The sequence below is a fragment of the Zonotrichia albicollis genome, chromosome 27 (genome assembly GCF_047830755.1).
Source record: "Zonotrichia albicollis isolate bZonAlb1 chromosome 27, bZonAlb1.hap1, whole genome shotgun sequence".
NCBI lineage: Eukaryota > Metazoa > Chordata > Aves > Passeriformes > Passerellidae > Zonotrichia > Zonotrichia albicollis.
Genome location: NC_133845.1, coordinates 7,328,615 through 7,355,099, shown reverse-complemented (window position 1 = coordinate 7,355,099; position 26,485 = coordinate 7,328,615). Strand labels below are relative to the sequence as shown.

Below are 26,485 nucleotides of genomic sequence, written 5' to 3'. Positions count from 1 at the left end.
CTCTCCATAAATAACCATTCCAAGAGATAAAAGCATTGGATGTTTCCTTTGACAGAACAGAGATTATCAGCATTTAGACAGAAAAACTGCTGGTAGGCAAGCAGGCTCTTGCTTTTTATAGAAAATGTTGCCTTTATCGTGGCAAACAGAATGCTGAAAGACAAGAAAATGCAAATATAGCAAGGGACATTCTGGAAATGGGAGCTCAGTCATGCCTTGTTTTCCCCATTTTTCCTGGTGGGAGGTGCTCTCATCACACACATTTCCAGGAAAACAATGAAGGAAGCTCAGAAAAGTGGGCAGTGTTGGAAATTAGGAGAGCTGCCAGCACACCAAGGTTGCTGCTGAAAATGGGATTTAATTGCTTGGTTATGGATGCAATTTTGGGAATATTACCCAAGGTGAATAAATAAACAGTTTCACAAATAGAACCCCTTGGATTTCCGAGAATGCCTTGGGTGGTTTGGAATGTCCAACATGAGAGACAAGGAGGAGAAATCCTTCTGCACTTCGTGGGAATCCCTGCCAACCAAGGGGGCTCCAAGCACCTTGGAGTCATTTGTCATTTGTGAAAATCTAGGTCATTTACTCCCCTCCTCCTGCTCTGCTTTTTTTCTTGCTTTTTAATGCTAAATATAGAATGTATTTTCTGGCTTCAGACTGAATAAAGTTGTTAATTACACTCTTTCCTAAAAACCTGCAATTGAAATTCACTTGGGGAGTCTCTGAAAGCTGGGGAAGGCTATTCTATTTTATAATATTCTTTTGACATGTCTTAGAGGAAAAAGGAAGAAAGCTCATTTGCTTTTAATTTCTCAGTTTTGAGGATAATATTTAACAGAAGTAAATCCCTTTAAGGGCTCAGCTATGCTCTTTGAAGCTAGAGGGAAAAATCCCATTGAGTTTCAGTGCAGGAGAACCAGCCAGATGCTTTGGAAAATTATGTTAAACAATCTGCAGTGTGTTAAGTGATGCAAGAAAATTAATTTGTGCCATCATGAACTGCCAATAGGTGAAAAAGATGGGAATCCTGAGTGTAGTAGGTAGGGTACAAAAATAACCAGGTTCTTTCAGGGTGTACCTCATCAATCAGCTCCTGGTAAAGGGTCTGGAGCAATTCCATCCTGAGCTCCTGGTGCTGTAAAAGCCCAAAGGTGCTGGTGTGACACACCTGCCTGCCAGGAGCTGAAACAGAGGGACTGACATGCTCTACAGATGAAAAGGGCTGCCTGAGCGAGATCAAATTGTTATTAATGATGGAGCTATTAGAACAAGGGTGTCTAATAGCAGAGTTAATTCCTTGTTACTGTGCTTTTGTCCTTACAGCACTGCGGGGCCAGCACTGCCTCCCTGAGCCACAGAGCTCCTCTGTTCACTCTGAGCACACCTGCCTCTGCCCAGCTGTTAAAGAACTCGTTTGGAACATCCAAACCTGTTCCCAAGTTCCTCAGGCCTTGGAGGATCCCATCTGCAGCTGTCCCTGCTGGTGGCCAGAGGCACTGGGCACTTGTTGCTCTATCCCCAAGGGGAGAGCAGCTTCCAGGCTGGGCTTGTTGAGGGAAGAACTCCTTCATTTACAGCAGGGATACAGCCTGCCCCAGCCATCCTCTGCTGAGGGAGAGGGATGGGCACCTCCACAAGGCAGTGCAGCCTTGGACTGAGAGGGAGGAGAGGAGATGCCTCCTGGGCACAAGGGAACCAGAACTGCTTTACCAGACACCTCATGTTTGCAGGTGGGTGGGATCATCCCAGGCCTTGGTCACCTGGTCCTTCAGGATGCAGAAGATGGAGAACTACAAAAGATGGGCATTTCTCTAAGCTCCAAGGTGATGGCAGTGCAGAGAGAGAGACAGCAGCCTCAGTGAGGTCACTGCTGCAGCCCCACAGCAGTGGGGTCATTCCTGCAGCCTCAGTGGGGTCATTCCTGCAGCCCCAGTGGGATCATTCCTGCAGCCTCAGTGGGTCAATCCTGCAGTCTCAGTGGGGTCACTCCTGCAGCCCCACAGCAGTGGGGTCATTCCTGCAGCCTCAATGGGGTCACTCCTGCAGCCCCACAGCAGAGGGGTAACTCTTGCAGCCCCACTGAGGTCACTCCTGCAGCCCCATTGAAGTCACTCCTGCAGCCCCATTGAGGTCACTCCTGCAGCCCTCCCTCTGCAAAGGGCCCAGATGGACTCAGGGGTTCAGATCAAATCTGGGGGAAGTTAGACCAGGAGTTTGTGCAAGGACACAGCCAGCTCCCAGAGCACAGCCCCATTAAACCAGGCTGCAGAGGGTTCTGCAGCATGGGGGGGGGGGGGCATCAAGAGGCACCTGGTTCTTGCCAAACCATCTCCCCATGCAATTCAAGGCCTGGAGCTCACACCTGGCCAAGGCCCCTGTGCTGTGCCTGTGCTGCTGGGCTGGGACACGAGGCTTGGGCGTTGGGCCGCAGCAGGAGCTCAGCTTCCCAGGTGAGGCTGCATTACTGTTTAACTCTGGCAGCCCAGCTCTTCAGTGCCTCCCCATCCCTCCTGCAGCCCATTCCCCTGCCTTCCACATGCCCCGTGCGGATGAGGCCCAGCATTAATGAGCCATTGCATACAGATGAGCTGGCAGCCAGTGTGACCTGCCACAGCCACACATAAAAGCCAAGGAGGGCCTTGGGCTCTCTTCTCTTGATGCAGGAGCTGCTGGACCCAAGTTCTGTGGGAGTTCCCTGCTCTGGGGGACACAGGCAGCTCCTCTCCCATCTCCCTGCTGCACTGGCTGAGACACAAGGTAAGGGGCTCTGTTCTTCTGCTTCCCCACCATATTTCCCTAGACTGTCCCTTCTGTCTCCTTGCACAAATTTACCATGTCAGGACTACAGCAAGGGAATGAAAATTTTCTTTTCTTTTTTTTTTTTTTTTGTGTGGAATAGGATATGTGGATTCTAGTCTGCCTTGTCACTGGCTCACCTCTCCTTGGGCAGCTCTTTGCCACTTCTCTGCCTCTGTTTCTTCTCCCACTAAGCAGCTACTGAGGAGAACACTGCCAAAAAAACCTCTGCGTGTGCTGGAGTCCCCTCAGCCACCGGGTGCAGCTGATGGCAGCTCAGGCACTGCTCCTCTCTGGGAATGCTGAGTGCATTTCTGACAGTGCCACGGGGCTAGAGGGGCCTTCAGCCTCAGCTCTGTGAAAAACTGGGCTGGGATAAGCTGCTACAAGCTCAGGGCATGTTAGATTTGTGTGGGAGCTGCAGCACTGCTGTTTAACCCTGGGTTAGCAGCAGCCACCTGGGCTTCAGAGTGAAACTCCAGAGTAACTGCAGGGCTAATCAAGTGTGTGTAAGTGGACAGTTAATGAGCATCAGCCCAGGGTTTCCACAGCCCTACCTGAGCTGGGAGGTGTTTCAGTTCCCCAGAAGCAACAGCTCAGAGCACAAGTTCCCCTAGCTCAGCTGCAGAAGATGCTCAGAGCTCTAGGAACAAGGTTCTCAAAACTTCTAAAGTTAAAAAAAGTAATCACCCTTAAATTCTCTTCCATTTTGGGCATGACAACGTGTAGTGCATGGTTCACTTCCTTAATCTCACAGTCAATTGCTTTTCTCATCCCCTATAAACATCAGCAGGGAAAGAGAAAAATCTGCATATGTGTTAGTAATAAATTTAAAAATCAGGGCATACCACTTAAGGGTTGGCTTGTCAGAAAATGGTAATTAAAAGTGTTCCAGCTGACAGTGCTGCTTTAATGAATTATTAGTAATGTTCTCAGAGAACATTTGATGAAAGACACTATAAGAACTCTTGCTTAAACAAACCAATTTTCTGCACCATGCAACCTCAGCGCACAAGAGGGGGAAAATTTCCCCTATAGAATCACAAAAATAGCCAGGTAATGGTTTAAATGATCACAGAGGAACAAGTGGCCGTTGCTACTCAGCCTTTATTTCCTATAGCACAGCCTTTTTACATAGGTGCTTATCTGAGAGCTGCCACTCAGGAGTTAAACTCTGTCCCAAAAGCCCAAAGAGGTGCAGTGTGAGAGCTTCTCACAGTTGCAGGTGTTCTTCATGCACAGGGAATGTTCCTGAGACAGGCACAGAGCCTTTGGCACAGGGAATGTCCCTGGGACAGGCACACAGCCTTTGGTTCCATGTCCCTGGGACGGGCACAGAGCCTTTGGTTCCATGTCCCTGGGAGGGGCACAGAGCCTTTGGCACAGGGAATGTCCCTGGGACGGGCACAGAGCCTTTGGTTCCATGTCCCAGGGACGGGCACACAGCCTTTGGTTCCATGTTCCTGGGACGGGCACAGAGCCTTTGGTTCCATTTCCCTGGGATGGGCACAGAGCCTTTGGTTCCATGTCCCTGGGACGGGCCCACAGCCTTTGGCACAGAGAATGTCCCTGAGACAGGCACAGAGCCTGTGGCACAGGGAATGTCCCTGGGATGGGCACAGAGCCTTTGGCTCGGGGTCCCTGATCACAGCTGGGGCTGCTGGAGCCCTCCAGGCTCTGCCTGGCAGAGTCCAGGGGAGCTGGACAAGGCAGCACAGAGCACCTGAGTGAGGAGCTGGATGCAGAGGGCATGGAACTCCAGGGATGGGCTCTCTGAGTACCTCAGTCCATTGTCCAGTGGCTCTTTGTGCCTTTTACTGCTTGGCATCTGCTGCAGCTCCTGCAGGAGGTCCTTGTTTCCAGACAGAGCCTAGGCTGGCCAGAAGACATTGAGTGGAGAGCATGTGGAGACTTGGAAACACAGCCCTGCTTGTTGGGAGCGTTGTGTGGAGTGGGGAAGGATGAGGGCAAAGGGCACTAAGCCTTAATCATGGATTTGTGCTCGGATGTGAAGGAACGGTGGGAGGTGGGGGAAGGAGACTCCCATGCTTCATTTTCCTGCCATGGGGCTCTTGCTGGGTTCCAGCTCCATCCAGATTTGTTGTTTGTCCTCGACAGGAGAAATGTAAGAGTGCAGCTCTGGGAATTCACCTCTCTGGCAGAAGCCCTGTGGACCCAGCCCAGCACTGGTGAGCAGCACATCCAGGGGAACTGTGGGGCTCTAGCAGGGGTGGCGGTGGGAAAGGCTCTTCCCAAGAGGAGTTCAGAGCTCCAGAGGGCTGCTCTGGGCTCAGCAGCTCACCTCAGCCCCCTGTGACCAAGGCACATCCCTAAATCTTTGGATCACAGCAGGAATGAGGGCAGTTTGACACGGGCATTTCCCCTTCCCAGCCAGGCTGCCCCGGGAGTGCCCGCTGTGTGTGCCCTGGGCACACAGTCCCAAAGCTGCACCACACACCCTGCCTGGAGTGCAGCTCAGCCTGCCCACAGAGAAAAGGAGCTTTAGAGCTCAGTCCTGGCTCTGGGTGCCCCATCAGGAGTCCTGTCCCCAGAGCAGGAGCTGGGAGCAGCCCAGGGCTGATGAGGGCTCACCCTCCCTGCTGAGCCTCACTCAGGTAAGGGTCTGTTCCCTTCTTGCTTTGCCCAGGGTGGAGGTTTGAAGTGGCTGGGGTTTGGTGAGGAGGAAAGCAGGGCAGGCACATGGGAACCTGTTTCCTCTGCAGCATTCCATGGGAAAGGCAAAGCACTTTAACAAACCCTCCCAGCTAGGATGTGCTGTGGGCAGAGCTGTGCACAGGAACCCAGAATGGGCACCAAACTGCCAGGGACTGCTCAAAGCCTGGGAATGCCCATCCCAAAGGTACAACCAGGCAGTTCTACAAGTGTGCATCACAGGGCAGAGCTGCTGGGACCTGAATGGCCACCCTGTGTGTGGAGGTTTGTTAATATCCAGAGAGTCCCTCTCAGTTCCCTTTCTTGTTTAAATCTGGGGGCTGTGTCTAATCTTGTCACGCTGGGTGAGAGGAGACACCATGAAGAGCAGCTCCTCCAGCCCCAAATTTAAACTGAGCTCTGGTGCCTCTCTTAAACGAGTAGCCTGGGCTCTTCAAACGTTTGAAGGGGTAAAGTGAGGTGAGAGTAAATCCTTCATGGGTTTTACACCACTTTAGTAGAACTTTGGAAAGCTCAAATAACATCTGAGGTTTGCTGCATAATTGAATCCTACATAAAGTGGCACAACTGATACAAGATTTTTAAAAGCTCATTAATGGCTGAGGTCAGAGCTTCAGTTTTGGAAGTAATTTAGTCCCAGGTTCAACTTAGGTACTTAACAGAAGCAAAAACTTAAAATAGGAATCTTGGTACCTAGAACTGCTTGTGTAGCTGACGATCCAGGGAAGTTTGAAACAATTCATTTTGAAATGCCAGTTTGTGAGAGCTGAGAGGAATTCTGAGGCACCAGAGTCACTTGAATGAGTTCCCTCAGGTTGGTGGAATGAATCACCACCACAGAAAATTCCATCCAGATTTAAGCTCCTAAATGAGTGGGAAGGATGTAGATGCCTGGACAGGTTAAGCTGTTTTTCCCTGGAAATGAAACAGTGGGATATAAGTAAAGGGAGTCCAAGAGGTCAACACTGCTCTCACTTTTCTGTCTGGTTCTGTCTGGAACATAAGGACCTCCTGCAGGAACTGCATTAGGTGCTGAAAAACAAGAGGCAGAAAGAGCCACTGGGCACTTGGTGATGGTGCAATTTAAATACAAAGCCTTGCACAGTGTGGGAGCTCATCATAAATCCAAACTTAAGATTTTAATTTGCAAAAGGATCTGCAAATCAGCTTTATATTTGCCCCCCTCCAAAAGCCATTGTATATTCCCTCTGTTTCACTCCTTGCTGAGAATATTGAGATATTATACTCTCAGAACTTTTTTCCCTTCACAGATAATAAACAGGTGCCTGCCAATATAGCAATGGGGCATCTCTTGAGACTCTCCTAAAATCTGTGCTCCATTCTAACTCTGACTACAGCAAGCTGATGCTGTTACCAGCCCACAGCTCCACACTCAAAACTTTGCAGTCACTGAATTTATCCCCTCAACCCCCTCCTTCCTCTTCCATCTTACGAGCAGATGGGGAAACAGGCACAAAAAGGAGAATATTTGTCCCATAATACACAAAAAAAGTGGGAAGTTGGGAACTCAGCTATTTGGACTCTGGGAATGCTCTGTCACTTGACTGCACTTCCCAGGTCCTGCAGCCAAAAGCCATTTGATTAGAACAGATCAGTTGGATTTTGGGTTAAGACAGAATCTGCTCCCTAAGTTTACTGCTTGCTGTGAAATAGCAAGGAATGAATGCACTGAATGCTGGTCTCTGACCTTGGTAATAAGTTGATTTAATTGGATTTGATTTTTCAAATGTAACATCTCAAGTCAGCCATAAAGTCTGGAATTAGCATAGCACATCTCGGCACAGGAGAGATTTTCAAGCGGCAGAAGGAGATGAAGTCCGTGCCCAATGAATTTCAAATTACACTGAGGATGAACTCAGCCATATGCATGTCAAACCCAAATTGGGCAGACTCTGAGTGCAGCAGGCAGCACAGTTATTAATGGCTTACATTTGCTATTAGGAATGCAGAGTAGCTGCTTTGCACCCAGTTTGTTCTGACGTCTCCTCACATCAATGACCCATGTGACGGGTCAATAATTCACTCCCTGCACTCTGCAAGCCAAGAATGTCTTGCAAGTCAATTACACTCCAAGAAATAATTAGGAGCACAAAAGTAACTGGAGGATGGGGATAGAAAAAGCCTTGCTGGTGAAATATTGCAAATCCCAGGCAAAGCAGAGTGTTCCTGCCTTTAGATCTGCAGCTCGTGCTCCCCAGCACCTTCAAGGGCACTGAGCATGCCCTGACAGCAGGAAATGGCCTGAAAAGGGGCAATTTGCAGTGCCAGTATTTCAGGCAATAATCAGGTTCCCGTGTAACTAAAAGCTATTTTCTTTCTGCAGGAGATGTATGAAAAAGTAGGACATTAGGCAAATAGCTGCCTGCTGAGATCTGAGCCTCGAAATTGTTCCTGAAATTTGTTTAGCTTCCATGGCATTAAACTGTAATAAATCCCAGGAACATTTTAACCAATCTGCTGGGCACAAGCAGACTCTAATCCAGATGGACAAAATCTGCTTCATCAGACCCTGTATGAAAGAGCACAAAATGCCTTTACCAGCTCTGGGTTCAGCTGGGAAGTTCTGAAGCCAGGTTCTCCCAGCCTGAGCCTTGGGCTGAGCCTAAAGGCCACAGCAGGGGCTGAGGCTGTGCTGTGCATCCCTGGGATTTGGGCTGTTATCCACACCTTGGGGAGGCAGCCAGGGAGAGCTGAGGGATGGAAATTGCCGAGGTGAGATTGGAATGGATGTTGTTGAAAATCTTGGGAATCAGGGCCAGGACAGAACCCATCAGTCCCAGTCTGGAGCACCTGTGATGGGCAGGAATCCTCCTGGTGCCTGGTGTGTGGCTGTGCAGCCTGGGCTGGTTCAAGGTGGAGCATCAGCCTGCAGCAGCTCAGGAGAGCAGGGCCAGGCAGCGAAAGGGGAGTAGGGAAAATCTCCAGGGAGTGCCTGATGTGCTTCAGTGTCAGCTCAGCTCGTACCATGGGCAGCCAAAGGAATTCACAGGGCAGAAAACCTGTATTATCCAAAGGGAAAGTGCATCTGTGCAGGAATGCGACAAATCCTTTCCCTTCTGAGCAATTCTGTGGGGTCACCAGAGGTTTCTTTGCTTTCTGGAGGTACAGGGAGAATTAAGAGGCTGCATTGTGCCCCCTGATCCTCCCATTCCCTGTGGTGCCACTGTGCCCAGCTGACTTTGACTGCAGATATCAGGGAGGGCCTTCATGCTTCTGAGGTAAAAAGTGAATTCAGAAGCTGAAGTCCAAAATGTCTGTTAATGCAGAGCAAGTCTGGAGTGATGTTCCTTTCAACACATCTGCTAGGAAGCTCCTGAACGAGAGGCAGGACACACTGAGAGGAGCCTGGGACATGATCGTGAAGCTCAGGGTCTGTTACTACTCCTGTCTGAGAGACACTGATCCCACACACAGAAATTCAGGAAACAAGGACAACTCAACTGCAAAACAAAGCCAGATCCAAGCAACAGCAGAGCCAGGGACAGACAGAACAGCAGCAGAAGAACTAAGAGTAGAAAAGCCCTCTGTAAATGATGTATTTGTGGGATTTACTATGAAAGTACTGTTATTTGAAGAAGGGGATGTGAGGTGCTAAGTCATGAGCACAGAACTCAGGCTGCAGTGCAGCCTTTAATCCCTGGCAGGTGAGACAGGCAGAGCTGGGAAATGCTTCACACACAGTGCAGTGCTGTGAATGATCCAAGGGAAGAGTTCCACACACACTTTGATCTTGAGAGAAAGCCTCCCTCACTTTGGTCTGTGTTTACAGTAGGAAAGGGATAAAATGTGAAAGAACTGCCTTCTGTGGGAAACAAATCACAATAAATTCTATTTATAGCACAGCAGTGCTCCTGAAAGGTCCCAGAATCCCTGACAGTTGCCCAGGGATCCCTGCAGTTCCTACTGAGGCAGATGCAGTACTCCAAAGGGCAGGGCAGAGGTGCTGAGCACTAAAACAGCACCTGCTGAAACCCCAGCCTCAGCCCTAAAATAGCCTCAACTTGCATGTAAAGTAGAGAAATGATTGTGATTTCCTTTGCAGACAGGGACCAGGAGTTAGAGAGAGATGGAAACACGTGAGCACACAGAGTCAGGGCCCCAGCTCAGCACCTGCTGTTTCCAGGCTAGTGCATCCTGCCATGAGCATTTCAGGGGCAGCTCCCACCCACCCCATCCTGCTGTGCATCCCCAGGTCTTTCCTCTCCAGCCCTGCTGTCTGGGAGCTGCTCAGGGGCTGCCATTCCCAGTGGAAACCTGGCACAGCAGGCTTTGAGTCTGGCTGATTCAGAGCAGTGTGACAGGCCTCTGTGCCCTGCTCGGGCTCCTGGCACCCAGCCAGGCTGCACAGGGGGAGTTGGGAAACCAAAGTCACCTTGGTGAGCACCAAAGGCTGGAATTACAGCCTCAGGTGAGGACAGTGCTCTTCACATTCCATGGGAACATTCCCTGCCTGGCTGGGGTTTTCCCTGGCGCTGTGAGCAGGGCAGAGATGGCAGCAGAGCAGTGACCCCAGGGTGGCACTCACACCAGCAGGGCTACCAGCAGCTCTTTGTACCCCAAAACCCCAGAGCAGCCCTTCCTCCTGCAGTCCCACACAGGGCTGGGCTTTCTTTGCCTTCCCCTTGGCTCCCACCAAACCCTGCCCTGAGGATCAGTGTGGTGTGGCAGGGCCAGCCAGGCCCTTGGTGTGCTCTGAGTGCCCTTCCCACGTCCCTGCTCCAGAGCTGGAACTGCTCTCTGAGCCACCATGGGGGGACTCTGTCCCTCAGCATTTGCTGTGTGGTTTCTGTCCTTGTGCAGAGCCCACACAGAGGGGCTGCAATGCTCCCTGTGTGCCCTGAGGGAGCAGATCCCATTCCCAACCCTCTGAGGTGACCCAGAGGGGCTGCAATGCTCTTCTGTGCCCTGAGGGAACAGAGCCCATTCCCAACCCTCTGAGGTGACCCACACAGAGGGGCTGCAATGCTCTTCTGTGCCCTGAGGGAACAGAGCCCATTCCCAGCCCTCTGAGGTGACCCACACAGAGGGGCTGCAATGCTCCTCCTGTGCCCTGAGGGAGCAGAACCTTTCCCAACCCTCTGAGGTGACCCAGAGGGACTGCAATGCTCTCCTGTGCCGCGAGGGAGCAGATCCCATTCCTAACCCTCTGAGGTGACCCAGAGGGGCTGCACTGCTCTCCTATGCCCGTTCCCACCCTCTGAGCTGACCAGTGCTGAGTTCTCTGCCCCCACCCCAGTTCTGGGGCCTGGCTGGGGCAGCAGCACAGCAGTATCTGATAAACCCACAGCACTTTGGGAAGGAAGCCTGGACAGGGGCAGAGCTTTCATCAGATAAACCCCCCAGCACTTTGGGAAGGAGGCCTGGACAGGGGCAGAGCTTTCAGGTGCCAGGCAGTGCTGGGTGCTGAGGGATCTGAGGGCAGAGCAGGGTCAGCCCTGTCCCTGCTCACAGGTGCCTCTGCCTTGGCAGTCTGTCCCTGCTGTGTCCCCAGCCCCAGCTGCCTCTGGGCTCTGCAGCAGCTGTGACTGACACCTGACATTGCCAGCCTGCAGAAACACCACGGGAGTTAATGATTCAACCCTTAAGTGCTCAGCAAAGAACACCAGCATGGGCAATGTGCACAACTGGCTCACATGACTCTGCCCCTTTTCCCTGTGGCTTTTTGGGGGTGTTTGTGCAGCATTTGCCTTCCAGCCTCGCTGCTGAGGGTTCACTGCATTCAGATCAATCCCATATGTCCAGGTGAGAGCCCATTTCCATCTGCCCTTCTCACACATTCACGGGGCAGTGCTTTTGTCTGGCAACACAGAGCAGGAGCAGCCACACAAAACCTGCCTTTCTCCATGAAACATTTCAGCTAAAAGCAAAAGCCTTTATGTTCAAGGCTCCTCAGCCCATCAAAATCAATTGTCTTAAAGTAGAACAGAAATCTAGTGCAACATTGAGGGTGAGTTAAATCCCGTTTTATTTCTTTCTTGTGCAACCACAACATGTCACACTCAACCCTATTGCAATGAGAATTATTTGTGGGGATTTTTTTGCCAAATTAAAAATCCCAAAACACAGAATTTGCTTGAGAAATTATTTCTCTTAGACAGCAATTTCTTACTAAAACCTGAGTATTTTCAGTGGAAACCCATTTGTCTGAAAATAGAAATGAGAAATCCTTCTGGAGAAACAGTTCAGCTCCCAGTTCTGTGTGTGCAGAGACAACATCCCAGCGTGGCTGTACCTGAGCTGTGCCTGGGAATTCCCTGTCCCAGCAGAAGGTGCAGCAGGAGGTTCAGGCCAGCCATGGAACCAACCTGGCACTGCAAAAATGTCCAGTTCTGATGTTTGCTCTGGTGCCTAGAAAGGGATTGCTGCTGAATGCTGGCAGATGGTTTTGTGCAGCCACAGGGGTTTCCAAGGGCCAGGACAGGAGGAAATTCTTCTTCTGCTCCTCTCCCAAACCCTTCCCAGGTTTGTGTATGGGATGTGTCCTTTGCTCCCAGTCTGCTGGAGCCTTTAGTTCTCCCCCAGCAAATGCAGCCCTGGATTAATTTCTGTGCAGCACTAATTACAGAATTGTTAATTGCTAACAATGACAGTAATGTCTTTATTGCTGTAAATCCTTTATTTATACATCTGAGGTAAATATTTTAACCTTCGAGGACCCCAAACACTCCTAAGCTTTCAGAAAACCAGATTTGCTTGAGTCCCCAGTGCTGCAGTGCCTGTTCTTTCATGTATTCACTGGCCTGTGTTCCCATGAGGGAATTATTTCTTCCCTTCACATCTAGGGGGAGACTGCAGCCCCTCCTTTCAAACCATGGGTACAGGGCACATGGTGGAATTAGTGACTGTTTGTTATCATAGAAATATGATGGAAGTGGCTCCAAGGGGCGCCCAAGTCACACTGGGGCTGCTCAGCAGCAGCACATCAGCCCCAAACCCTACAGAACAGGTGCCAGGCACAGTGAGAAGGTCTCATGTAAGGCAGAGGGGCAGCACCCCCCGGGCAGGGCAGGGCAGCATTTCTGGGGTGCCTGAGTCCCCTGAGCAACAACTGCTCCTGTGGAGTCCCTGCATCCCACAGGTGTCAGAGCTGGCAGGGCTCTGCTCCACAGAGTCAGGACATGAGCAGAGCAAGGGAGGGGACAGTCCATGTCCTGGTGGTGGCCCTGCTGGCCTGGCTGGGCCAGTCCTGCTTCCTGCAGCTCTGAGACCTCTCCCTTCTCCCTGCTCACGCAGAGCTGTGTGCTCCCACAGAAATCTGGGCTGGGACACACCTCTTCCAAGGATATTCCATTTTCCCAGGGGATATTATGGACTATGCCCCCAGGTGTCACCCTGCCTGTCCTGATGGAAAGGGGCAGCCCAGACAGCTCACAGTAATTCTGTTCAGCAGGAGAGAGGGCAAGGCAGGGGATCAGATCCTTTGGGGCATCCACTTGAAATTCCACTTGGGCTTTAGGCAAATGCAGTCACTGGGCTGGAGCTGTGACAAGGCTCCAGCTTAGCTCTGAGCCGGATGGAAGGATCACATTTCCCACATGGAGCTGGCATGTCAGGCGACACTCTGAGGCACAGCCACACTGCTCAGAGCTCCAACTGCTGCCAAGGATAAATATTCCATGGTGGCACTGCCAGGGCCAAGAAGGAACCTTGCCAGTGCCAGCAGGTCTGGTCCCTTGGCAGATGTGTCCCTCAGGATGCTCAGAGGATGGTTCCAATCAGGTTCTCTACAGACAGACCCCAAGGCCAACTGGCTGCTGCAGGCACCTTGGATTTTCTTCCACTCCCAATTGATTCAGCTTTCTGTGGCCGTCCTTGATTCTGATTTTGATATAAGCAACAAGACAGAATGGTACAACTGCTATCCCATCCCAGCAGGCCCATTCCTGGTGTATCCCATCCCAACAGCCCCATCCCATCCCATCCCATCCCATCCCATCCCATCCCATCCCATCCCATCCCATCCCATCCCATCCCATCCCATCCCATCCCATTCCTGCCCTGGACAGCTAGCACAGGGCAGAGGAGCTCTCGTCCCCAAAGGGCTCAGCAGTGGAGCAGCCAGCAGATAACACACCATCAGAGTAAGTGTTAGAGTTTGCTATTCTAATAAAAATGGATTTGATAAGGTATTAGGAATTGGATATTTCAGGTACTTTGTTCAGAGAAAGTTCAACAAAAAGAAAAACACAGAAAGGACTGAAAGAAGATCTGAGTTTTGCAAAGAACTGAACAGGACTGAAAAAAAAAATAATCCTTTAACTCTGTATCCCCTTTCTTCTAGCTAAGCTGCTTAGAACTTCCTCTGAATCCCTAACAAAGATGTTTCCAGGCAGGCTGCGGGCTCAGGAGCTGCTCTGTCTCCCCCTAATGATCCCTGGTGCCAGCCTGGCTCCCTCACCCTCTGCTGCAGGGAGGGAAGGAGTCTGGAGCCACAGACACCAAACTGAGGGACAGAGCAGGAGATGGAACCTTGCTCTTATCAGGCCCCCATCAAATATTCAACACCTTTTCCTTCCTCCCTCCTCTGATCTCCTCAAGGGCTGCACGTGGCTGGGATTAAAGCCAATTCCCTGCACTAAAACTTACCCAAGGAACAATTGAATGTCGTTATCCCCCACGTCCAAACTTTTCAGAACAGACCAGCTGAAAGGAAGCAAGGGCAAAGAGAAGCACTCAGTAACATTCCTGAGGGAGCAGAGGAGCTCCAGCTGCTCAGACCTGCCAGGGTTGGTGTCACCCACCTGCAGGGCTGCAGAGAGCAGGCAGAAATACAGGGAACAGCTCAGATATTTGGGGTGGAGGCACTGCTGGAGTGCTGGGAAAGCTGAGAATGGAAACATGGAACTTTTTCCTTCCTCTGGTGATCACTGGGAAACAAAAGACTGGGCCAGGGAAGTGGGAGCTCCTTGTTTCCACAGCTAACCTTGACAGGTCATGTTTGTTCCTGGGGTTTTTATTGGTGAATGTGCCCCTGTGCAGGAACTGAGCAGGGCACCCTCCGTAAACACTCCATGCCCGGGGACAGCAGCATTCCCTGAGTCCCACAGCACAGAATTCCACACAGACAGCACTGCCCTGTTTACTTGGGCCCAACAGGAAACATATCCTGGTAAACATTAGCTAGCAGGTAGTCAGGCACCTTTGCTGATTTGAATTAACAGGCTTTTAATTGCTGTATTATATAACTTTATATAATCTCCTCCAGACAGTCGGTGATATGCTCACAGCATGCTTATCCAGGAGGGAATTTTTCTCCTGCTGAAGCAAATCAACACATTTCAGCTGTGTGGGGGGGCAAAGGATTTGTTGAAAGGAGAATTCCTTTGTCAACCTGCCTGAAGAGAGGTGTAATTCTTCTGCCTCTTTGATCTGCTCCAGGGTAGCTTAAGGAGGGCTTGTAAAGGAGCCTTAGAAGGGGCCATGGATAATTTAAAGAGGCAGGAGAAGAATGTTGGAGCTGGGGACTTGTTTTCAAGGATCCAGGCTGAGCATCTTGTTCTCAGCTCTTCTGTGGCTGTTATCTGTTCAGATCCTCACCCGAATTCCAGGAGGTGTCAGTGGAGCTGGATCAGAACTGTGACAGTGATTTGTCATCACCCCTGCTGTGAGGACATGGGCAGATCAGGAACCAGAATTCCTGCAGATTTCTCCCCTCCACACCCATTCCCTGAGGTCAGGAGCCCCTCTATGCCTAAGGAGTGCAAGTGCAACTCATGATGTACAAAGTGAGGCATCCCAGAATTTCACCCTGCCATTCTGGTAAAGCCAATGTTCACATTCCTGCAGAAAATGAACACAAGGGCCAGCTGAATTTGGGTACTTTTGCACAGTAAGTCTAAACCCTGGATCATTTCTTGGAATAATATGTTGCACAGGAATCTTTTATTTCTGTTCAAACTATGCATTAACATGGACATATTAAAAATGCATCAGGAAAATAAAACTTGAGAATTGCTCAGGAAAGTGTGACTCATTCCCCTTTCCTTGAATACAGGCTTAAAGTTTAACCTCTGTCAGCTCCATATGCAACCAATAAATTCAACAGCAAAAGGGTGAAAAGGTACAGTACAAAGTGACCTTCATTTCTTTCTTTTATTGAGCAGGGGAGGAAGGTGATTCAGTCCAAGTGCAGAAAGAAGGCAGCTGTAAGAGACATAGAAATGAGTTTATTCTTAGGGCTGCTGATACTAACAAGGACATTAAATAATAGAATTACTTCTGGCTTTACAAAATGCAATTATTTTGTACTTAGACTCCGTCCTTGATCATTTAATATTTTCTCTTTGCTCCTGATTGACCCCTGTGAAGGTGTTTTCTGGTGCCTATAACTGGGTCCAGTGGGAGGATTTCTGCTTTGGCCAGCTGAGACATCAGGCAGCTTCTTTAAATTAATATTACAGGGTTAAGGGACTTTGCCAAACAGCAGTTCTTGACTTCATAGAGCTGTTGTGGTGGCAAGGGGACCCTCAGAGGGGGCACTTGGAGTCCCTGTGTCAGCTGTACAACTGGCACACATTTTAAATGGCTGCATTTAAATAAGACAAATTTCACAAGAAACTCCCTCCAGTGTCTAACAGCTCACTTGGGATTATCCTCATTTTGGATACATGAAATTAGAGTTTAGGAGAGGTAAACAGCTCTTGCCACAAATACTTAAGCGCTTGAAATCAAGCAAAACTTGGGCAGTGCTCTTGCCACCAATTTGAGCCCGAGCATTTTGCTGCTGCCCAAAAGGAAGCCTGGGTGGGCTGGTGATAGGAGGCAGGGTTTGATATAAGGGTGTAGCATCTTTAGCTTGCTCTAAAAATGTCATCCCTAAGGCTTGTTTTACTGTCCCTCCCTATTGGGAAGGCAAAGTAACAACAGAAACACAAAGCCCTCAACATCTCCTCGTTCCAGGTGCACTCGCAGCTCTCCCAAAGGAAGCATCCCCTGGCAGCTGCAGGAGCCCAAACCTCACTCTGTGTGGCTGGGGATTCTCCTCCTCAGACACCCAGCAGGCCCAGAACAGCCCTGTGTGAGTCAGCACTGGGAATATTTTCCCCTCAAGTTCTTTCTTTGTTTGGAAGCTGCAGCATTTTGCCCCAGGACACACGATCACAGCACACAGCTCATTCAGGCACTCAGAAGGATTTTGTTCAACAAAAGCAAGAGAAAAAGGCACACATGGGTCCAGGGCAGGCTCACTGTGCACTAATCCAACATCCTCTCTGGCAACACATTTTATGCTTCAAGGGTGATAAACTCAGAAATCAATCATTTCTGAGAACACTCTTAAGTTTTGGGTCAAAATCAGGCCCCAGGATGGCCCAGGAACACCCCAGGCAGTGTGTGACTCCACAGGGCATCAGCCTCTCCCCACACCTGTGTGTCTGAGGAGCTCCAACACTGGAATTTTTCAGACATAGGGTGATCCAAATTCCAGTCTGAACACATCTGTAGCATTTTCTCCATCAATGACTCTTATTCCCTGGGCCTCTTGTTAATATGGTTGGACATACAGGACAAAATAAGAGGGACAGAAAGATACACTTTCCTTTAAAGGATCAGGTTCAGAAATACATTCTTAGTCTTAGCATCACCTTTGTGGTGAGCAAACACCCAAATTCTCCTGCTGTAGTTTCATATTTTCTTTTGTTCTCACTTAATAATCCTATTTGAGATGCTTGTGTGATTCCAGGGTCTGAATTTCACACCTCCAAACTCATCTCTAACAACGCTAAAAATAACTGTTTGCCTTAATTATGCTTTCTGCATCTGCTCCCCTTTGTCCCTAAATTTCCTATCCACATTTCATCCAGGGTCTCCTAATGTCAAGATAAACAGAAAACTGCATCAACAGACCAGGATTCATCTCCTAAAAGGCAGAGAGGTCACCAAACCCAGCAGTTTCCCCCCACACATGCCCATGATGGAGCTATTGCTGCTCCAGGCTTCACTTACACAACCGAGCACAGGACAATATTAACACTTGACTGCTCAGAGTTTATTGAGCAAGCCTAAATGATTGGTTTTTGCTGGAATGCTCCTTAGGCAAGGAACTCTTGAGTTTCCTCCCCAGCTCACTGGAACTCTTCCCCACCAACTGCGGGAAAATATGCAAATTATATCACTTTGATCTAATCAAGGGCCTGTGTCAGAGTTTCCCCTGGCTGCAGGCAGAGGTTAAACCCTCCTGGTGGTTGTTTCTCGCCCTGCAGAGCCCTGTCAGCAGCAGCTGGGGATGTTCAGCTACCTCCGGGAGCGCTTCAGCAGCCGCCTCCGGGAGCGCAGCCGGCGCCGCGCCAGGCTCGTCTCCAAGGATGGCAGGTGCAACATCGAGTTTGGCAACGTGGAGCAGTCCAGGTTTGTCTTCCTGATCGACATATGGACAACCATCCTGGACCTCAGGTGGAGGTACAAGATGACCATCTTCATCTCGGCCTTCCTGGGCAGCTGGTTCCTGTTTGGGCTGCTCTGGTATGTCGTGGCCTACATCCACAAGGACCTGCCCGAGTTCAACCCCTCCTTCAACCACACCCCCTGTGTGGAGAACATCAACGGCCTCACCTCAGCCTTCCTCTTCTCCCTGGAGACCCAGGTGACCATCGGGTACGGCTTCAGGTGTGTCACGGAGCAGTGCGCCACTGCCATCTTCCTGCTCATCTTCCAGTCCATCCTGGGCGTCATCATCAACTCCTTCATGTGTGGGGCCATCCTGGCCAAGATCTCCAGGTCCAAAAACCGGGCCAAGACCATCACGTTCAGCAAGAACGCTGTCATCAGCAAGCGTGGGGGGAAGCTCTGCCTCCTGATCCGCGTGGCCAACCTCCGCAAGAGCCTGCTGATCGGGAGCCACATCTACGGGAAGCTGCTGAGGACCACCATCACCCCCGAGGGGGAGACCATCATCCTGGACCAGGTCAACATCGAGTTCGTGGTGGACGCCGGCAACGAGAATCTCTTCTTCATCTCGCCCCTCACCATTTACCACATCATAGACAAAAACAGCCCCTTCTTCCACATGGCAGCAGAAACCCTCCTGCAGCAGGACTTTGAGCTGGTGGTGTTCTTGGATGGCACCGTGGAGGCCACCAGTGCCACCTGCCAGGTGAGGACGTCCTACATCCCCGAGGAGGTGCTCTGGGGGTACCGCTTCGCTCCCATCGTGTCCAAGACCAAAGAAGGGAAATACAGAGTGGACTTCCAGAACTTCAGCAAGACAGTGGCCGTGGAGACTCCCCACTGTGCCTTCTGCCTCTACAATGAGAAGGAAGCCAAAGCCAAAGAGAAGAAGGGTTATGACAACCCTGGCTTTGTCTTGTCTGAAGTCAATGAAACCAGCGACACAAAAATGTAGTGCCAGGTGTTCGTGGGGCTGAGTTTTCAGAGAGAATTCAGTCTTGAGAGGATTAATAAATAATCAGTAAAACAAAACAGAAAGACTGTTTGGGTTTGCTCTAACCCAGCATTTGTTTCCTCAAAAGCCTCCAATCAAAGAGGAGCAGCATACCAGTGATCACTATTTAACTACACTATATATATTTCATAGAATTTATATTTTTATATCCATGGGACATTTAATGAAGCTGCTATGTTGGAGTGTCCAACTCACTGAAGTTTTCAGGGGTGTGCAAAGATGTTAAAAAGCCTGAAAAGATGGAAAGAAATTTTAGGACAATTAAGATACACAGCTGCTGGAAGGAGAACGTGAAAAGGCGAGACAGAAGGCAAAGTTAAAGAAACCTAAAGGACTTAGGAGCCAAAACCTCAAAAAATTTTCTGGTTGCCGAAGTCCTCTATGAAAACAGAGTCTCTGGCTCTGGAACTTGAGCACGTTTGAATGTTCTTGAAGAATTCCTTCCCTCTTTCTTTGGGACTGGTACAGCTGCAGGACAGAGCAGTAAGGGATGGGACAAGGCTAGGAAATAGAGAAGGCAGAGCTTGGGCCAAGCTGCTGCATCTCCAACTCCAAAATGGGACTTCTCCCCTCTGAAAGCCTTTGACTCCTTTCAGGGAAAAAGCCAAATGGAAATAATAACTGGAAAACCAAGGAGAAGCAGAGGCCCACTCTGGGACAAAAGGAATTTTGCAGCTTATTCCCAACTGTCCCAGCCTTCAGCTGCCCTTCACTGCCCCAGGAGCTGCCTGGATGGGGAATAGGGAACCATTCGAAGACAACTCTCCAGAAAGGTGGGGAGATGAGGAACACATTCATTCCTTCACACCTGGCAGAAAGCCCTCCAGTGGGAGAAGAGAGGAAATTCCCAGCTCTGGATGTATCCTTCCAAAAAATCCCCAATGCAAACAGAGATTATCTTCCCCTTTGAAACACAAAGGTCTTGTTCAAACAAAAACAGTGCCCAGGAGCCTCCTACCAACATTTGGCTTCAGATTTGGTTCCAAATTGTTCATCCCCCCACAACCAAGCGTGTATCCCTACAGGAAACAACTCCTGCTCAGTGGGAGCTGAGGAGTGCTGAACATTTTCTGGGGCTGATTTCTGACATAAATGCAACAAGAAGCTTCAACACCTTTTTAGTGAATTTCTACTTCCTCACAGTCAGGACTTTTTTCCCCAATTCATTGTTTCTGAGAGTCCTAGTGGCAGACCAAAGAGTTTTTGGGAACTCTTCCCAGTGATGTAACTTAACTCATCAATTTTCAATGCTGTGGTAAAATGGAAATCCTGTTAAAAGCTGCTGGACTAAGTGGTTTTAAAAGAAGGGGAGAATTCAGCAGGTCAGATGATGCCAAGAGAAAGCTGTGCTGCAAATGAGCACAGTGTGAGTATGGAGATCAAGCTCTGGGAACCAGGAGTGTTCAGGTCCTGGTCCCAGTGTAGTGTGAGCTCCTCTCTTGGCTCAGAACAAATCACTCTGCTCTGTATCTCCAATTGCCATCTGTACCACGGGACATAAACACTGACATTGTACAGAGAGCAATGGTATGAACAGTTATGTCACTAAAGCACTTTAAAAGCCAATTCTCAGCTGTGTCACTCCTTCCTCTGTGCACCACTGTCACACCCTTCTCCACTCTGGGTGGAAAGGTCAGCACACCAAGTTCTGCTCTCACCACACATCAGAGCTACCAACAGTGGCTGCACCAGGGCCAGAACTGAGCATGGAGAACAGGAGTGAGACCTTTGAGGTAACTCACAGATACTGCCTGATATTTTAAATGTGCTGTATTGCAACTTTGCAAACCAACAGGGTAAAAAATACTCTACACAGCACCTTAGTGCCCCTCATATAATCAGCCTGGAAGGGCAGTTTTGATCCCCCAAAACAAACATCAAGAAATCAGTGGTCATGTACAGAAATCTCAGAGGGAGCAGGGAAGTGAAATGATGAGTCCCAGAGTGGTCTGAGCCAAAAAGCTGCTCCATCCTTCCAGAGCTGCTGCTGCATTTCCTCCCAGGGCTTCCTGTGCAGTTCCCTGGGTGCAATGTCTCCAGAAAGTGGCACTTCAGGGCTCAAGGCTCACAAGCTGCCCCTCTTACCCCTGGGAGAGGAGATGCATCAAGATGCCTTTAAGAGAAGCAGAAAAAGTGTCCCCACTGGACAAAATCAGCAAATCCATTTGAAAGGTCAAACCCAGCTGTGCAATGAGGAGTCAGGGAAGATTCCTATTTAATTACTGGTTTGGGATGTTAGTGCTAGTGGGGAAAAGAAATCAAATGCTCTGCATGCCTGCCCAAGAGGTGGTGCACACCTCCAAAGCCTGGAGGGCCCCCAAACAATGCACTTCAGGTACTGCCCCTGGAAAGGCCCCTCAAAATCATAAACTCCAATGTTCTTCTGACCAGCAATGGAACCTTTTGCTCTGTCCCTGCAGTGTGAGCACGAGGAGGTGTTGCTCCATTTCTAGAAGCATGGAGTGCTCCCACAGCTCAAGGAGAAAGCACCTGATCCCCTTTGGGGTGGTTACCTGTGCTGAGAAAGCACCTGATCCCATGTGGGGTGGTTACCTGTGCTGAGAAGCCACCTGATCCCATGTGGGGTGGTTACCTGTGCTGAGATGTGACCCCCACCTGGTCCCCTGTGGGGTGGCTGCCTGTGCTCCCTGTGCTGACAGCCCCACCTGCCTTGGAGCCTGCAGCACAGGGAGCTGCACCAGGACAGGGTGATTGTTCTTTTGTGTATTTTGGTGTCACTGGAAGGGATCCAGGAGCAGAGGAGATTCGAGGGGATGGATCCAAAGCTGACAGAGCTGTCAGGCTCCCTTAGGCTCCCTGATGCTGGGAGCTGGCTGGGAATCCCAGAGCGAGCCTTCCGTGGTTGCCACCCCAGGAAGGCCTGGCAGCCCCACAGCAGCAGCAGCAGATAGAACTGAGGCTGAGCCCAGCAGCAGCACAACAATGAGTGGAATTTCCTCTGGCTGTCCAGGGAGAGCAGTTTGTCACCCTGCAGATAAAGGCCTGGCCAGGAAGGAGGTTATCGGGGACAGGCCCCTCAGGACACGCTGCAGAGAAAAGCTATTTTGGGGGCTGTCACCCCTGCTGCCATTAAAAGAAAGTTCAGTTAAGAGGATGAAAATAAACTTAATCTTGCTGAGCAGAAGTGGCTGGAGGGAACCACAGAGCTGATACTGGGAGACAAAGGCTGGGCTCTTCACCCAGGCAGGGCTTCACTCCTCCAGCTCTGCCCAGGTCCTGCTCCCTCGGGGTGCCCTCCTGCCTTTGGGGCTCCCCATGGAGCTGACAGCCTGCTCCATACCCTGCAAAGGCCTCAGGAGACAGGCCTGCCCTTCAGGGGAACAAACCACACCATTCCTGCTGGATTAAGGCCTAAAGGATTTCACTGGGAAAGCCAAGCAGCCAGGCTTGGGAATAATGTGTCTGCACTAAACTTAATTTATCTTCTCATTTCACAAACAACATGTTTCTTCTACTGTATTTATTTTAAACACTCATTCAAGCTGTGCATAATATTTCAATCATTTTGAAATAGATTTAACCTCCTGCTGGCAAATGAATAAGGCATCCTGCTGACTGCTGGAGAAAGGGCCATGAATTAAAATAACTGCTTTTGGTAAACTGACATGTGCTGGTTTGCTGTCTGTCTGCACACATGCTCTGGGAGGAGCTGGTGAAAAGACACCCCTAAACAATAATAACAACAATAATAACAACAATAATAACAACAATAATAACAACAAAAGCCCCTGGCACACTCTTCAGATGCTCCCCCTGACTTGCACTGCTGGATTGTGGCAGGCTCTGCTCACAGGCTGCCACAGAATGCCTGCATAGCTCCTGCCTGGACACAATTCCCTGAAACTCTGCCGCTCACCCCAAAGCAGCCAGCAGGGAGCAAGGACACCAGTGGTGGCAGCTGAGGTGTCCCTTCGCCTTCCCCTCCCAGGCAAACCCTTGGGAATTCTGCTGGGAGCAGCCAGGATTTCCACCTCCTTTCTTCCCCCTGAAATCACCCCTGCCTTGATCCATGGTCGTGGTGCCGACCCAGCTCCCGCTCCCCACAGGAGCAGACAGAAAACAGCACCAGGCCAGGAATGTGAGCAGAGAGGGAAAATGTGCAAGTTCCTAAACCCTCTGGTGAATTCTGCTGCTGCAGCCTGGGGAACCTCTGACAGCACCAGCACTGGCCCTAAAGCACATTTAACCCTGTGACAGCATCACTGGAACAGGAGTGAGGAAGGCTGAAGCTCTCTCCATGGCCTGCTCAAACAGACACAAAAGATAATTCCTGAGGCCAGGCTGACATTCCTGTGGTGGAAACATCTGCCTGGGGACACTTTCACTTGAACAAACTCACTGCTGCACATAAATTCATAAATTCTGCCTGCTCAGGGGAGGTGGATGAGCAAGGGGAGGCTGGAGATGGGACAGACTCACTTGTGTGTCTCCTTTTTTAACACTGCTGGCCAAATTTAAGCAAAAAAAGCATTAAGGCCTCACTCTCCTGGGCAACCACATCCCAAGCAGCTGTGCAAAATCACCAGGTTCATTCACTGGGACAGACCAGAGTGGAGACGGGTCAGGATGCTGGGGAGCACAGGGATGCTGGGGAGCACAGGGATGTTGGGGAGCACAGGGATGTTGGGAGCACGGGGATGTTGGGTGCACAGGTGTCACTCATGTGCTGGGGCCAGGGCAGGAACAGGCAGAGGCAGGATGGTAGAAAAGGCAAAGAAGGTTTTATTCAAAAGAACTGCATGGTTTTTATAGAGTGGTACAATAGATTCTGTTCTATTGGCTAACTGACAGAAACATCTTTCTCACACACTGTCCTTGAGAGGAACAGAAAAATAAAGTAGAAAAACAGCACCTGCAAATTGTTAATAGTCAACAACTTATCATATCTTTCCAGCTCTCTGAAACTTCTCACAAACGCTTGCTGTTTCCCTCTGTCCCACGGCATCCACACACAGGGATGTTGGGGAGCATTGGGGATGTTGGGGAGCCCAGTGATTCTGGGGAGCACAGGGGTGCTGGGGACCATCAGGGATGCTGGGGAGCACAGGGAATACTGGGGAGCACAGGGGATATTGGGGAGTATAGGGATGCTGGGGAACACGGGGATGCTGGGGAGCACGGGGATATTGGGGAGCACAGAGGGTATTCGGGAGGACAGGGATATTGGGGAGCACAGGGATGTTGGGAGCACAGGGATGATGGGGACTATCAGGGATGTTGGGGGACCCCAGCGATTCTGGGGAGCACAGGGATGATGGGGACTCTCAGGGATGCTGGGGAACACGGGGATGCTGGGGACCATGGGGGATGCTGGGACCATCGGGGATGCTGGGGAATACAGGGATATTGGGGACCACCAGGGATATTGGGGAGCACGGGGATGATGGGGACTATCAGGGATGCTGGGGAGCCCGGCGATTCTGGGGAGCACAGGGATGATGGGGACTATCAGGGATGCTGGGGAGCCCAGCGATTCTGGGGAGCACAGGGATGCCGGGACCACCGGGGATGCAGGGATGCAGCGATGCCCGCGGTGTTTTCCGTGCGGCCGCCACAGGATGGCAGCGCTCACCCGCGGATCGGCCGCTCCGCAGCCCCCAAACTCCGCAGGGCGACAGCGGCAGCCTTGAAAAGCGCAGCAAGAATTTATTGGGACTGTTCCGTGTTTTATTACACAAAGCTCAATGCATTCGTGGCTCGGTTTTGGCACAGGCCGTGCTAGCAGGGTGTATTCAGCCCTTCACAGAAGTGTTGGGAATTCTCGGCGGTCAATTCGGAGCTGATGTGTGAGTGGAGGGCTGGGGGCTGTAACCATCGGCGGCTGCTGCACCCAGTGCAGAGAGGGGGGATCAGGAACGAATTCTTTAAAATCTCAGCTAGTTTGGTTCAATTCCTGGCTGCTGTCCCTCTGTGAGGAGGATAAAGCTAGACTAGAGATTTGGTCTGGAGAGACCCATATCCCATAGGGAACTGTGCTCTGGAACGCCAGACCAGACACGGCTCTCTGTGCCTCAGTTTCCCCAGCTGGATGTTAACACCCAACAGCACGGTGGTGCTGGGCTAATGCTTGGATTCCATGACCTCAGAGGGCTTTTCCAATCTCACTGGTTCCATGATTCCACCACAGAGCACCCTGGGACAGCCCTGAGGCCTCGCTGGGTCAGTTCACAGCAGTGCCCAAGGCTCCTGCTCAGATGAAGCTCCCCCTGCTCTGAAGCGCTCCTGGTGCAGCAGGGAGCCACCCCCAGGAGTCACTGTCACTGTGCAGGGCCTGCAGAGCCATCACATCCCTGGGGACGGTTCTGGAAACCTGGGTCACATCCCTTTGTCCCTTTGTGCTGCTGTGCCTGGAGCTCCCCCAGCACTGCTGTGGAACCAGCCCAGAGTCCCAGCATGGTCTGGGCTGGAAGGGACCTCAAAGCTCATCTCCTTCCACCCCCGTGCCAGGCCCCCTGCTCCCCTCCATCCCTCATGGACAAGGATGCTGCTCCCCAGATTCCACAGCAAGGTTGGGGTGCTGGTGCCACTGGGTGTGCAGAGCTTGGAACGTGCTGGCTGAGGATTTGGGGGAGCTGCTCAGCTCCCTGTCAGCCTTGGGCCTCCAGAAATGGAGCATTAAGGGAAGTTTTAAATCCTCCACAGAAACATCTGCCCCAAGCTGAATCCCCTTCTTAGTTTGTTTTACTGTAACACCACAGTAGACTCTTACATCAGATATGTGTATATACAAACACAGTTATATCAAATGTGTACATACACACACAATTACATCAAATAGGTGTATATATACGCACACACAATTATATCAAAAGTGTGTATATATACACACACAATTATATCAAATAAGTGTATATATACACACACAATTGTATCAAAAGTGTCTATAAATACACACACACAATTGTATCATATATATATGTATATATATACTGTTCTATGAAATATACATTAATCTATGTGGAATCACAGAGTGCTTTAGGTTGGAAGGGACATCAAAGCTCATCCCATCCCACCCCCTGCCATGGGCAATGTCCCACATTGCTCCAAGCCCCATCCAGCCTGGCCTTGGACACTTCCAGGGGTGTGCTAAGTGTATATAATAGATGATAGACAGACAGATGGATATGACAGATAGATAGATAGATAGATAGATAGATGATAGATAGATAGATAGATAGATAGATAGATAGATAGATAGATAGATATGTATGTACTATACATTGGTCCTGAGGGAGGCCCAGAGAAGGTGTTCAGGTTTCTACAGGTGCCCTCTGCCAGTGCTCCCAGCACAGCCCCCTTCAGCCACTGCTCGGGGACATGGAAACACAGACCCTGGGCCCAGGGCTGGCCATGTCCCTGCCCAGCCTGGTATGGGGACACTGGTGACACTGGTGTCCTAGGGCTGGCCGTGTTCCAGGGCTGGCCGTGTCCCCCCAGCCGCGGGGGCCGTGCCGGGCTGAGCAGCAGGAGCAGCAGCAGCCGTGAGGGGCGCCCAGCCCGGGGCTCCGCAGCTCCGGCAGACACAAACCCCGCAGAGCCAAAGCAAATAACAAGTGTGCAGCAGTTCCTGGA

At 50.5% G+C, this 26,485-nt stretch overlaps 1 protein-coding gene across 1 annotated transcript; it reads left to right on the top strand.

Annotated features, from left to right (window-relative positions):
• The first annotated feature begins 17,716 nt into the window (after positions 1–17,716).
• Positions 17,717–18,903, top strand: KCNJ1 (potassium inwardly rectifying channel subfamily J member 1). Its single transcript, XM_074527759.1, has one exon. It carries the CDS (start codon positions 17,717–17,719, stop codon positions 18,830–18,832), a length of 1,116 nt encoding a protein of 371 aa, XP_074383860.1. The 3' UTR covers positions 18,833–18,903.
• Positions 18,904–26,485: the final 7,582 nt, after the last annotated feature.